Below are 13,727 nucleotides of genomic sequence, written 5' to 3' on the forward strand. Positions count from 1 at the left end.
TCCTCCACACATGCAGAGTGAAGGCACAACATAAGATAGTTGAACTAAATTTGGGTAAAATATTATTTTGATTATCTGATAGGACCAAGCTTTACAGTTGCATTGCAATGATTGCCAGACAATCAGAAAAAAGTTGACATCATGGAAAAATATAAAAGAAAATGAAGTTGGAAAAATGGTTGTAAAAATAGATAATATAAATGTTATTTTAAAAAGGAAATGGATGGGAAAGGTTTATTAGGTATACCAAATAAGGTTGATGTGGTAGTGTTAAAAATTTATATTAATAAACATACAGAGTTAATGCAATATGGTTAGTTACATTTTAAAACAAAAAGTCTTGGTATTCATAGAGAGGATTTCCATCTGTTAAGAGAAATTCTCACCAGTGTTTTTTTATTATTTTATTTTAGTTTTATATTAATAAACATACAGAGTTAATGCAATATGGCTAGTTACATTTTAAAGCAAGAAGTCTTGGTATTGGTAGAGAGGATTTCCATCTGTTAAGAGAAGGTTTCATCAGTGGATGAGAAGTAGGTAAGTATTAGGACTCAGGACAGAGATTCTGCCAGAGATGGCTCAGAGGTTAAGAGCATTAGCTGCTCTTCTAAAGGTCCTGAGTTCAATTCCCAGAAACCACAGGGTGGCTCACAACCATCTATAATGAGATCTGGTGCCCTCTTCCGGTATGCAGGTGTGCATGTAGGCAGAACACTATATACATAATAAATAAATACATCTTTAAAAAAAAAGACTAAGTGCATCTCAGCGATACCTACCGAGGCTCAGTGCAGATTTCTGGGCCTTAATCCAAAGATATGAGTTCACAGCGGTGACCTTGGGTCCTGTAACCTGCATTTCTAGTACAGTCTTAGGCTAGCCTTCTATTCATACACCCTAGAGACTGTATTTGAAGTCTCCTGTGCCCATTTAGGGATAGCTGGGGAAGTGTGAGGGAGGCTGAGTTGGGAATCTTACAGTGTGGACAAACCATTCATTGACATAGAACCAATCAGGGAAGAAAGTGTTTTCACGAGGCTTGTGAACTCCCAAACACTATACAGATAGAAACAGCTGTCATCAGGTGGCTAGGAGAATAGGAGCTCACCAAGCACAGAGATAGCAATAAAGAAATTGAGAGAAGATAACTTTTAGAGAGAGAGTAGGAAACAAGACAAGACAGTCCAGATCTGGGGGGCTGGAGAGATAGCGTAGAGGTTAAGAGCATTGGCTGCTCTTCCAAAGGTCCGGAGTTCAATTCCCAGCAGCTACATGGTGGCTCACAAGCATCTATAATGAGATCTGGTGCCCTCTTCTGGCTAGCAGGCATTGCATGCAGGCAGAACATATGAGAGAGAGAGAGAGGAGGTCAGCTCAGCAGTGAAGAACACTTACTGCTCTTCCGGAAGGCTCAAGTTCAGAACCTAGCACCCACATGAAGGTTCACAGGACCCGATATCCTCCTTTGACTTCTATGGGAATTACACTCATATGGCCATACACATTAACCCCCTCTGACACACACATACCCATAAATAAAAATAGGATAAATCTTTAAAAACTGATTATTAGAGATACCAGCTTAAAATTAACTTACCTCAAAACATAACAGCTTACCAAAGTTTTTAAAAACCACACATGGCATTATCTAATAATAGCCACGGAGTGAGGATTGCTAGGGTAACTTTTTTAAGTACTTTCAAATGTTTCTTGATGTGAGGAGGGATCAGAAACTACAGTGCTAAACTATGTTACTGTTATTTTTATGCTGTTGACTACTTAGAATTCAGTTTCTTCACCTTTGATTTTTATATTTTTCACTTCCCTTTCAGATATATTGTTAGTTGTTTTATTTCTTGTATATATATATACAAGTCTGCACAATTTTATATATATATAAAAATTTTGTCTTTTCTTCCTTGTTATTTTTCCTCCATGCACACAAATGCACAGGCATATGTGTTTGTGACATCCACATTTTCCTCCCTGCTCTGTAGAATTACATGCACTTTCAGGTTATCTTGAAAACTCTTTGGGATGCAGTTAGCTAAGAACAGAGGGAAGGTCAATGGCTATTTTCTTCCTGTTCTAGGGCATACCCACCCTCCCTACTTCAAACTCCAGGCATTTTGGGATGAGCATCCTTTGTTGTGCAGACTTGCTCACTTGCAAGGTGCCTGCTGTTTCTCTGCTTTCCACCCACCAGATGTCAGTAGTGTGTTCCCAGTGGCAACAAGGTTGTCCCTGGGAAGTGGTCCATAGTACGGAACAAAAATCAACCCAGTTTCAGAGTCAGTGGTTTAGAATATTGACTCCTAGTGTTTTATTAGAAAGTCAGCCCCCCCCCCCAACCCATGAAATTTACGCAATATTTAACATTATTAGTCTGTAATTTTTAATATTACCTCAACTTCAGTATTTCTCATAGTACCCATAAAGTTTGTTTTTCGTGTGTGTGTGTGTGTGTGTGTGTGTGTGTGTGTGTGTGTGTTGTCTGCTTTGAAATTTCCAAAACCAAAGAATATTTTACAGTGCTGATTCGATTGTCTTTAGTCTTCTGAACAGAAATCATTTAGGTTTAAACTATTTTACCTGGTGCATTTCATAGCTTCATTGTACAGGCTGTGTCTATGTCTTTATAAAATGCATTAAAACAAATAAGAGGATACTTAAAAAAAATAACGGGGGTTTTCCAAATATTAAGTGTTAGGATTTGTTTATTTCAGTGGGGAAAAGATCAAAGAAAGAAATTGGGTCAATGATAGGCCAAATGTGGCCTCTTGGTGGTGCTGTTTATTTTCATGAGAGAGGAGAGAGAGAGAGAGAGAGAGAGAGAGAGAGAGAGAGAGAGAGAGAGAGAGAGAGAGAGAGAGAGAGAGAGAGAGAGAAGAGAGGGAGAGAGGGGGGTAAGGGATGGGGAGGAGAGGAATGCGGGATGGAGGGAGGGAGGGAAAAAGTGAGAGATCCTGCATACACAGATAAGGTGTGTTATCCTTCCCAGAATATGTAGTTTAAACTCAGTGAAATAAACTGTTTTTGAATGATGCTGTTTCCATAGAGAGACCTGAAGAAAACACGGTACTGTCCCTCTCGAAGGCCACAATGGCTGAATTCCCACAATTTGTGTCAGCCAGGGTAACCCTAAAGCAAAGCTTGCAGGCTGTAGGCAGGGTGTCATTACCCAAACAAAATGATACAGCTACGGTGCGCCAACCCTGCTAATGACCACAGCATTTTCTTGCTCAGTAATCTGTAACAAAAAGCCACATGAACGATCAGGTTGCGCCTAAGTGCATCACTAAAGAAAAACTTGGAGGCACAAAAATGATTCTAGCCAATTGTGTGGAAATGGCACAGAATAATACAGAGTTCTCTGTTGTAGGGAGATGTGTCTGTGGAATGTGAGCAGTGGGCAGTGCGTGGAGAAGGCCACCCTTCCTTACAGGCACACTGCTATTTGTGTAAGTCTGGCACATAGTGTTTTCTATCTGAGCACTTAATATCTTCGGAGAATATTCTTTTCTCAAATGTTCTTCTTTTCCTCATGATGGAAAATGCTACCAGTAATTGTCTGTTATTTTGGCTTTCCTCTCAGTCCAAAGATTGTTCAACAATAGTTGTTCCTGGTTATTTTATTTCTGTAGCTTATCTTTAAAAATGATTGGTAGAGCCTAGCATGATGGCGCACGCCTTTAATCCCAGCACTCGGGAGGCAGAGGCAGGCGGATCGCTGTGAGTTCAAGGCCAGCCTGGTCTACAAAGTGAGTCCAGGACAGCCAGGGCTACACAGAGAAATCCTGTTTAGGGAAAAAAAAATGATTTTTATGTTGTTTCACATTTCCTAAAGTGACACAAAACATCCACTAATACATGGGAAAACTTGACTTTAACGGTGTGCTATTTTATAAAACACAATTTTTTTTTTCTGGGTCTGGAGTTCGGAAGTTAAGTCTGGTTCAGGAGTTAAGAGCATTTATTACTCTTCCAGAGGACCTGAATTTGGTTCCCATCATACAAAATCTTCTCTAACAACAGCTCCAGGGGGCGCTGTGCCCACAGCAGGCAGCGCGCTGATGTGCCCACCCCCAACTCATGCACACACGCCTGTGCCACATTTTAAAATCTTAACCAGCTCTTTTTGTGGATTTCTTGATTTCGGCTATTTCCTTTTTATTTGCGAAAGGAAGAGAGACCTAGTTATAATATCTACAATCACTTTTCAATTCAAAGCCTTTTTATTTCCCCTGGCGTTGGAGGTTGAAACCAGGGCCTCACCTGAACCATACCTCCTGACTTTTAGGGTAGCTTTTGGATTTTGATGGGCAGATTACAAATAAAGGGGGTAATTTCACCACCCACATGTCTTCATCCTTTCCCCATTGTTTTGTGCTGCTGGTGCCTCTCCTATAGTAACACTTAGCCACTGTTCCCTCTTCTCCTGGACCAGAGCCCAGTTCCATGACTCAGGGGAGGTAAAATGTATATAGAACCCGGCCTTTAATAGAAAATACTTCCAAAATTTATTTGGTAAAGAATATCTCCCCAGTCTTCTGGAAATGCTTTCATTCTTACCAGTTTTTATCCATGCTGCTGGGGTAGAGAGGCCAGGTTGTTCTTCTGTAGCTCCGAGTACCACTGCAGGAATAGTATAGCCATCACTGTCCGGTGATCCATACTATTTCTTTTTAAGAGGTCTCTACTTTCTTCTGCGGGATGGGATGGAGGTTGAAGCTAAGCTGAAAAATCAACATGGGAAGAGAGTGGGGTTATTTCAGGGAACCTGAGGTGTTACCTAGTCCAGAGGTTTCCTTGAGTAGAGGATGACTAAAATTCAACTGAGAGGTCTTTACACAGCTAGAATGGTGCCGATGCTGCCCGTCTTTGAGGTGCTGTCCTTGGAATTCTGTCCTGTAGTACTACCACTGCTCCTTCCGGATGACGGGCGAGGGCTGGCTGCTGTGCTGTGGGGAGTACCAAGACGTCCTCATCCTTGACGCCGGCACCCTGGCTGTCCTGCACGCATTCTCCTCTCTGCAGTCCCCCGATTGGATGAAATGCATGTGCGTCGTTCACTCTGTGAGAGTTCAAGGTAATGGTGGGTGTCTTGGGACTCTAAGGCTGTGCAGCAGCTGGTGAGGTGAGGTGAGAATGCCGTTGCTGCTCACCATGTCCTGGAGGCAGCTCTTGAAGCCTTGCCAGGGAAAACCCAGATCCCTTCTACCAGTGGGTCAAGTTATTAGGAAGCTAGCAAGGAGTGAAGACAAGAGAAAGAGAATCTGTTTCTATGAGGTGGTTCTCAGTTCTGCTTGGGGTAGTTGGGCTGTTTGTCCTGTCCTGTCTTTTCCTTTTCCTTCTCCCCAGTGCCTTGCCCTTCCTTTTCTTTTTCTTTCCTTGTTTTTCTTTTCCTGTGTGTGTGTGTCTGTGTGTGTGTGCATGTGCATAGGTGTGTGCACACATGTGTGTGCATGTGTGTGTGTGCATGTGCATAGGTGTGTGTGTGTGTGTGTGTGTGTGTGTGTGTGTGTGTGTGTGTATGTGTAGCAGAACACCATTTCTGGATATACTACCTGAAATTCAGTTTCTGCAGTGGGTACTACCTGAGTAAAGCAGGAACTTGTTCTACATTCCTGTCTGCGATGGGTTCAACTTGACCAGTGCCTGACAGTAGCCACAGCTCTTCTTTTTGCTATATTCTACACACACACACACACACACACACACACACACACACACACACACACTTAGAACAAGGAATGAAATCATTCCTTTAACCCAACAAAAATCCAGGTCCACCAGCTGACAGCTCATATTCGACCTTCCTTCTTTTCATAGAAGATTCTCTCTTGGTTGTGTCTGTGACCGGCGAGCTCAAAGTCTGGGACCTCTCCTCCTCCATCAACAGCGTTCAGGTTGGCTTGGAAACCACTCGGTTTTCCATTATTTCAATCACCAGTCATTGAGAATTTCAAACGATGAGGGTGATGCACGTTCACAGTTGAAGGTTAAAGCGATATATTTCCAGGGGTGGGCACTGAGCAGTTGAATTGTATTCTTTCATCCATGACCCCACGCATAATGTAAATAGATTTATTTACACACACACACACACATGGAGTAGGGAGAGGATAAGATTATATTTTTAATTTTTAAAATAACAGACATTGTTGTGGGAGCTGTAACAGACAGATGTGGGGGGGGGTCACTTTCCTGGGCATGCTGGCATACACACGTGCTTCCTAGTTTCAGACTAGAGTCAAAGTAACAGACTAAAGCGGAAGCACAGTGCGAGTTAGGCTCACTACCCAGTCTGGGGCAATTTCCTCTTGTGTTGCGTGACACTCTTTGGGAGCACCCACGCCACCCAGCGCTATCAGAAGCTGACATTAGGTTTTGCTGCGCTGTGCTGGCTATGCCTGTCTCTTCTCAAGGAGCTTCCTGTCTCACTATCTTTTGGTTTTAGTCACTATGGGGTTGGGTTTTGTTGTTGTTGATGATGTTGTTTTGACTTTTACCCTTTTATGCTCCTCCCCTTTCTGCTTTGTCTGAAAGCCAGTGACTTGATGTTCTCAGTGCTCATCGTGATCCCTCGTAGAATAGTTTTTGGTTAATTATCAATAATAAGTCCTTGAATCTTAGGTGACTTTCTGCTCACAGCTTCTTTGCAAAGTAATAATTAAGACAAGATGCTGGGAAGGAACCTTGGATACTTTCCCCTGTACAATGTAGGAAGGATATGTGTCAAGCCATCTGAGGAGGGACATGTCTTCTGCTTATGTGTACAATTCCTCAAATTTATATTAATTTTTTTTCCTTTTGAAGGAAAAGCAGGATGTCTATGAGAAAGAATCGAAATTTCTTGGCTCCCTGAACTGCCAGATGATACGATTTTGTACATATACAGAGAGACTCCTGTTGGTGGTATTTTCTAAGTGTTGGAAGGTATTTAAAGCACCAGTGATGTACAAATGCAACGCCATTTTTGTTGAGTCAGATAATGATAATACATTGTAAATATTGAGAAAAACCCTTTGAGTAGTAATACGAAGGCATGAAATGAGTAGCCGTTTGTGTCTCTTATGTTTTATGTTTTATGCCTCTTATTATTTTGTGTAGCACTGCTTTGCTCCCTAAGATATGGTATATGGACCATTAAATTCTAGTTTTATCAACCACAAATCATGGTAATAATGAAAATAGTTTCTGAGGGCTGGAGAGATGGCTGAGTGGTTAAGAGCTCTGGCTGTTCTTGTAGAGAACCAGGTTCTGTTCACGGCGGCTCACAAATGCCTGCGCTCCCTTACCAAGATACCTAGTGTTCTCCTTAGGCCTCCTCAGGGACTCGTGCACCATGATGCATACATGCAAGCACTCATACACATAAAACAAAAATGAATTACTAAAAAAGGAAATGACTCTTCAAATTAAACAATGTCTGTATTATTTTCCTTTTAGGAAGCTAATACCACATACATAGATGGATCGTATTTGTGGATTTTTTTTTCTTTTGTGTCACTGCCATGCTTTTAGGGAATAGTCAGTCCTTTGTTGTGGCTATATTCAGTGATTTCTCTGGGGGGTAAAGTAAAATAAAGTTATGATCCAATAGGCAGGCATCTTTATTTTCTTTAATGCTTCTCTTAGTTGCTATCAGAAGTCTACCTGGTTTTTACTGTACTGATATGTTGTCACCAAAGATTAAAGTATGAGAGCTAGCTAAAGATTTCTGGTACACAAACATCTTATGTATATGGAATTTTTAAGTTCTATGCTGGGACTACTCATGTGGAAAGAAGAAAACTATTTTAAGATGTAGGATTTGGGATCCCAGGCTTAACAGATACAAGGTGGAATAGGCCAGCTAGAGACCTTCATGTACTGCAGCCTACTCAGTGGGCTGTTGCCTTGCTGCCATCATCATCATCATCCCTCACAGTCTTGATGAGCATATTTCAAAGCTAATCCTACTGACAGACTCCCTCTCCAGCCTTTACTAAGGCACATCTGCACTGCCTTGCAGGTTTATGACTATTGTGACTTTTCCCTTCTGTGGACGGAAGTTAGTAGAGGCGGGCAGTTCTTCGCTGGGGGAGAGGTGCTTGCGGCATACCGGATCCTTGTTTGGACAGAAGACGGTCACAGTTATATCTATCAGCTGCCGAACAGGTGGGCTCAGATGGGAGCGGCATTCAGAACATTCAGGTAGAAAATGAACTTGGGGAGGTTTATTATGGAGAAGCCTCTGCGTGCAGCCCCTGATCAAAACCCAGAACAAAACAACTTTGGCACTGGAAGATTTCCTCTGGGCTTGCGTGGCGCTCTGCCTTTGTACAGCACAGCAGGGATGAAGGCATGAGATTAGCCACGTAGAACTTGTACAGCTGGCGCAGGGCTTTCAAAAAGTCACTCGTAATTATTAACCCAACAGTTTATAACTAGAGTTTAGAAACTTGAATGGTGCCATCCGGCTTTTGAAAGTGGAAGGGGGGAGGAGGCAAATAAAGGACCCTACATTTCTAAATTTTGCTTATAATTTCCCCCTACGTAGTGGGCTTTCCAAATGCATATGCCCTGCCGACGGAGGAGTTCTTAAGGACACTCTCTACCCTCACTTACTGTGCTCCACTTCAGTGGAGGAAAATAAGGTAAGACAAGAAAAGCAGCCTCAAATCGGCTTCTTGTTTTGTAATAGACTCAGCCTTGCAAAAATGAAATCAAAGCATTGGATCAGGTTGTTAATGAGAAAATCAACTTTGAGTATTAATGGCTCCTGAAGAGAAAATGTCACCCTTAAGCATGGTTGATTGATACAGCAATGCCTGTTTATTATAGGGAAATTGTAAGTGTGGAAGAAAATAAAGAAATATTAAAATTCTGATTTCACCACCATAAAAATTGACTGTTTGCCTACTGTAGCTGGAAATATTTCAATTGTGGAAAAGTTGTAAAAAAAAAAAAAAAAGTATGAATAACACTTACTTGTCCTTTACCTAGATGTGCCGATTATTGGAATTTTATTTTATGTACTCTCTCATGCATATGCACACACATTCCATGTTTTCACTTGAGTCTGTTCCACAGCACAGTCTTAACATTTTAATATACCTGCTCCAATTGTGAAACTTCATGGAATGGTTTTTATACTTGAAAAAGAAACCCTGCCTATCCATCTGGCTCATTTTCACATGTACTTAGCTATTCTTAGGAGAAAATATCTTCTTCAAGCAAGTATAATTAAGGTTTCTGGCAGATGATTGAGAATATAATTGTGAGCTTTCTACATGGCTTAACTATACCTTTGACAGTTAACCACATCTGAAATCTAAGGAACTGTTTTATTCCAGGCGTGTTATTCAAAAAGTTATTTCTAACTTGTAGAATCAGTCATCAGTTAATTATCCAAGAAAAGGTACTTCATAAGGAGGAAGGGCTTTTGCTCTGGTGACACATGAAGCAGGAAACGATGCGGCTGTGTACACAAGGATGCTTTGCTTAATTAGGGGGCAGAGCTCTCGGAAGCCCATAGCCATGATGCCCCTTGAACGTTTTCTTGCAAAAATGTGGTTAAAAAAAAAGATCTCTCAGCCAAAACCGAGCCCCCTGCCCCAGGTGCTTCTGGGGCAGAAAAAAAAAAAGCCCCTTAGAATTGCAGTGTGCACCGGGACATTTCTACAATCCTTCATGGGCAACAGCAAAGCCTTGTCACAAAGCAGTGCCATGACTCACCCAGAAAGGCATTTTCACTACTCTGAAGAGCCTGCTGTTTGCTCCGTTTTGGCTTCACAGTGAATTTTTACCAACATAGCTTTCCACGGAAGCCAACCGTCACTCGGGAATTTCTATCCTAACAAGCAAACATCAAAGCTATATAAAACTACTGCTATAAAATTGGAAAGTTGGGGCTGGAGAGATGGCTCAGCAGTTAAGAGCACTGGCTGCTCTTCTAGAGGACCTAAGTTCAATTCTCTGCACCCACGTGGTGGCTGACAATATCTGTGGCTTCAACTATAAAGGACTTGTTGTCCTCTCCTAGGTTTCGCCAGCACTGTACACAGGTGGTACCCAGATACATATGCAGGCAAATGTTCATATATGTCAATTAAATAACTTTTTAAAATGGAAAGCTTTCTAGCACAAAATGAACCACAGAAAGGTTCATTTTCCAATGATTCTTCTTTAGATGTCCATGTTTCTTTGCCCCTCAGCCCACAGTATAAGTGGAAGAAATACACGGAAGCTAGTGAACTATAAATAGAATAATCTAGTTGTAGGAATTTGATCACAGTAAACCTAGAACAAAAGCCTTCTGCAACAGCACGGCATTGGCTAGGGTCAACGTTTGGAGCCCTACCATGAAATGACATCTGCCACTTCAGCACCACTGAGAGTTCCGATTGCTTCCCACTGTGAGCCTGTCTGCTGATGGGTTTGTCTGTCTCCTGGAAGGGGCCCCTGGCACTCTGCAAGTCTCAGCTGACATGGAAGAAGGCTGCAGGTCCAAGGTGGGCATGTACACACAAACTGAGACTGGTGGTGGTGTTGACTTCGGCTGCCACCAGGAGGCCATTTTCACGCTGACATTTGGGGAGAGATTAAGTGTAAGGTTTTAAACTTGAGTGCTTTAATCTTATGATGGGTCTGAGTATGAATTCTTAGAGTTAATAGTTGGTCAATAGCTCTGGAGAAGGGTACAAAGGCCTCCATGTTAACAGGTGCTGTTTTAACTGCCTAATAGAACCGAAACAGCTGAGAGAGACTGGGCAGCTTTGGTAAGCAGTGTCGTCATCATCAACCTGTGTGGTTTTGATTCAGAGTTCTTAGAGTCAAGGCCCATTGCTGTCTCCATTACCATGGGTAACCCAAGCCCTTTCTCTTGCATATATAAGCTGAAAAAGACCATGATGGCACAGACTCATAGTACTGGATTTTTTTTTAATTGATGAGATGTTTTAATTAAACATGTACCTGGCCCTTACTGGTAATGCTTTCATGAAAGGATATGCGCAGTACCCATACACAACACCAAGGTTAGATACTTGTGTCAACTCTCTGAACCTTAGCCAGTGATCTCATTTCTAAAGTTTTAATAGCATATTTATTTTTATTTTATGAGCATTTGTTGGTGTTTTTACCTGCATATGTGTCTGTTCAAGAGTATCAGAACTGAAGCTACAGACAGTTGTAAGCTGCCATGTAGGTGTTGGGACCTGAACCCTGGCCTCTGAGAGAAGAGCCAGTATTCTTAACTTCTGAGCTATCTTTCCAGTCCCAAAGGTTTTTGTTTTGTTTTGTTTTTGGTGGTGGTGGTGCTTTTGTTTCATTTTGTTTTGTTTCTGAGACAGGATTTCTCTGCGTAAGAGCCCTGGCTGACCTGGACTGTAATTTCAGACCAGGCTGGCCTCAAACTCACAGAAATCTGCCTGCTTCTGCCTCCTGAGAGCTTGGATTAAAGGTGTGTGCCACCATTTCTAATTTTTAATGGAGGCTTTTGTTTTCTTCTACCTTAAGCCATGAATTATTTCATTTAATTCACCTAAGACATTTGAAACAGTGGCAAATTGTTTGCAAAGGTTTAGTTCAGGTTTGAAGTCTCACTCTTCCCCATGGTCAAGACCTTCCATGCCACATCGCCTGTGCCAAGGCCATGCTTTATTCTTCAGAGCCTGCGTTCCGTCATGGGCTACGTGAATGAACGGAAGGAGCCTTTTTACAAGGTGCTTTTCTCTGGAGAAGTCTCAGGAAGAATAACTTTGTGGCATATCCCAGACGTCCCCATATCTAAGTTTGATGGTTCTCCTGGAGGTAAGACAGCTCTGTTGTCCACCCCCGTCTCCTTCCAATACAGTGTCTCCTTTGGTAGACCAGGCTGGCCTTGAACTCAAACTCGTAGAGCTCTGTCTGCTTCTGTCTCCCAAGTATGGGTCAAAGGTGCTACTCCACTATGTCTATTTTGACACTTTCCATTTCTTTTTATTTTGTATTTACTTTTAATTATGTGTATATGTTTATTGTGAATATGTGCCTGTTAGTGCAGGCTCCCACAGAAGCCAGTGCTGTCCAATCCTTTTCGGAGCTGGGGTTACAGGAGGTTGTGGGTGCTGAGGACTGAACTTGGGTCCTCTGGAAGAGCAACAGACACGATCTTAATTTCTGATCCATCTCTCTAGCCCCAACAGTTCAAGTTTCTAATCTTATTTCCTGAAAACTCACTTGTGATGAATTCAGTGATTTCTGCACTGAACCATATGGTACTACAACCAAGAGTCTTCACAGACCACTGTCCATTAGATCCTGTGGTGGTGACTGCTGACTTGACAGGGATGAGAAGACAAGCCTCTGGGCATGTCTGTGAAGAGCTCGTAGGCCAGGTTAACTAAGGTGGGAAGAGGTGCCTTAGATGTAGATAGCACAATTCCGTGGGCTGGAGAGCCCTAGACTGAATTAAAAGGAGAGAGAGAGCAAGCTGTGTGTCAGCTGTTTCCTAAGTGTGAGCATCTTTTGTTTCCTAAGTGCAGATGCAATGTGAGTGCTACTCAGAGCCTCCTTAGCCATGCCTCTGATCCTGAATTCTGAGCTAAAGTAAACCCTTCCTCCTTTAAGTTTCTTTTGTCAGGCATTCTATCAAACAAATACCAATATAAAAAAGGATATAATTAAAGTTTGGGGATCTAATGCACAAATACAACCAACGTAATTCAGATGACCTTCAATTGAAAATCCCAAGGGGTGTGTGTGTGTGTGTGTGTGTGTGTGTGTTCTAAATGGGACTGAGCTATTCTATCAGGCTCATATTTCCGAAGAGATGACATTTTTTCCATATTTTCATATCTACAGAGAGTAAATAAGCCAACTTGTCTTTTTGTATGTGTTCCTTTCAGAAATTCCAATAACCACCACCTGGACTCTTCAGGATAATTTTGATAAGCATCACATGGTGTCACAGAGCATCACAGACGACTTCTCTGGGTCCAGGGATGAAGTGGGAATGGCAGCAGCCATCACCTCATCAGAGTACATTCCAAATCTTGATAAACTCATCTGTGGCTGTGAGGATGGGACCATCTTTATCACTAAGGCTCTGAATGCTGCCACAGCAGGACTTCTGGAAGGGGGCTCTTTATTAAAAGGTGACTAGATTTTTCTCCCTACTTACATAATTTATCTACTCTTCTACAAGTTCTACAAAAAAGGATACAGAAGCCTCAGGCCCTTGCTAACATATGTAGATAAATTTGCACATACTTTAAGACTAAATTAAGCATGCATACAGGTTTTGTGAAGACTTGAGCAGAGAGTTGTGCTGTCCCACCACAAGCTTTTCTCTCCATCTTAATTTCCACTTTAATGGCCACTGTGCAAAGCAGTTTCACTATACGTCTTGAAAATGTATAGGCATGTGTGTGCACGCATGTGTATATGTGCATGTGTGAGCACAATTTCATACCAGCACACTGTGTGTTAATTGAGCTACTAAAATAGATGCCATACCAAGTTGTTATTAAATAAATATTAGTAAAATATTTTTGATGCTCATTCTTCATGAGCTCATTTTAAATGACAATTAATAATCAAAATCCAAGTTGAAAATCTTTCTGTTAATCAGTGCTTAGGTTTTTCAGACTTTAGCTACCATGGAAGAGTCATAATCGATTATCCTTGAATGAGTACATCAATATTAGTTTGTGATTTTGATTTTGGAAATTAAGCTACCTAAATGGTTCCATAAA

The 13,727-nt window shown here is 41.7% G+C and overlaps 1 protein-coding gene across 1 annotated transcript in view; it reads left to right on the forward strand.

The window, feature by feature from the left end:
• Nucleotides 1-13,727, forward strand: part of Wdr72 (WD repeat domain 72) — a 108,124-nt gene that overhangs the window by 27,520 nt on the left and 66,877 nt on the right. The window contains exons 4-11 of the mRNA XM_051140829.1: nt 3,386-3,464; nt 4,918-5,092; nt 5,836-5,912; nt 6,823-6,942; nt 8,021-8,166; nt 8,549-8,645; nt 11,661-11,802; nt 12,879-13,127. Of these exons, the coding sequence (XP_050996786.1) occupies nt 3,386-3,464; nt 4,918-5,092; nt 5,836-5,912; nt 6,823-6,942; nt 8,021-8,166; nt 8,549-8,645; nt 11,661-11,802; nt 12,879-13,127 (1,085 nt within the window). The remainder of the gene's footprint in view (nt 1-3,385; nt 3,465-4,917; nt 5,093-5,835; nt 5,913-6,822; nt 6,943-8,020; nt 8,167-8,548; nt 8,646-11,660; nt 11,803-12,878; nt 13,128-13,727) is intronic.

Source organism: Acomys russatus, chromosome 32, assembly GCF_903995435.1.
Source record: "Acomys russatus chromosome 32, mAcoRus1.1, whole genome shotgun sequence".
Classification (NCBI taxonomy): Eukaryota; Metazoa; Chordata; class Mammalia; order Rodentia; family Muridae; genus Acomys; species Acomys russatus.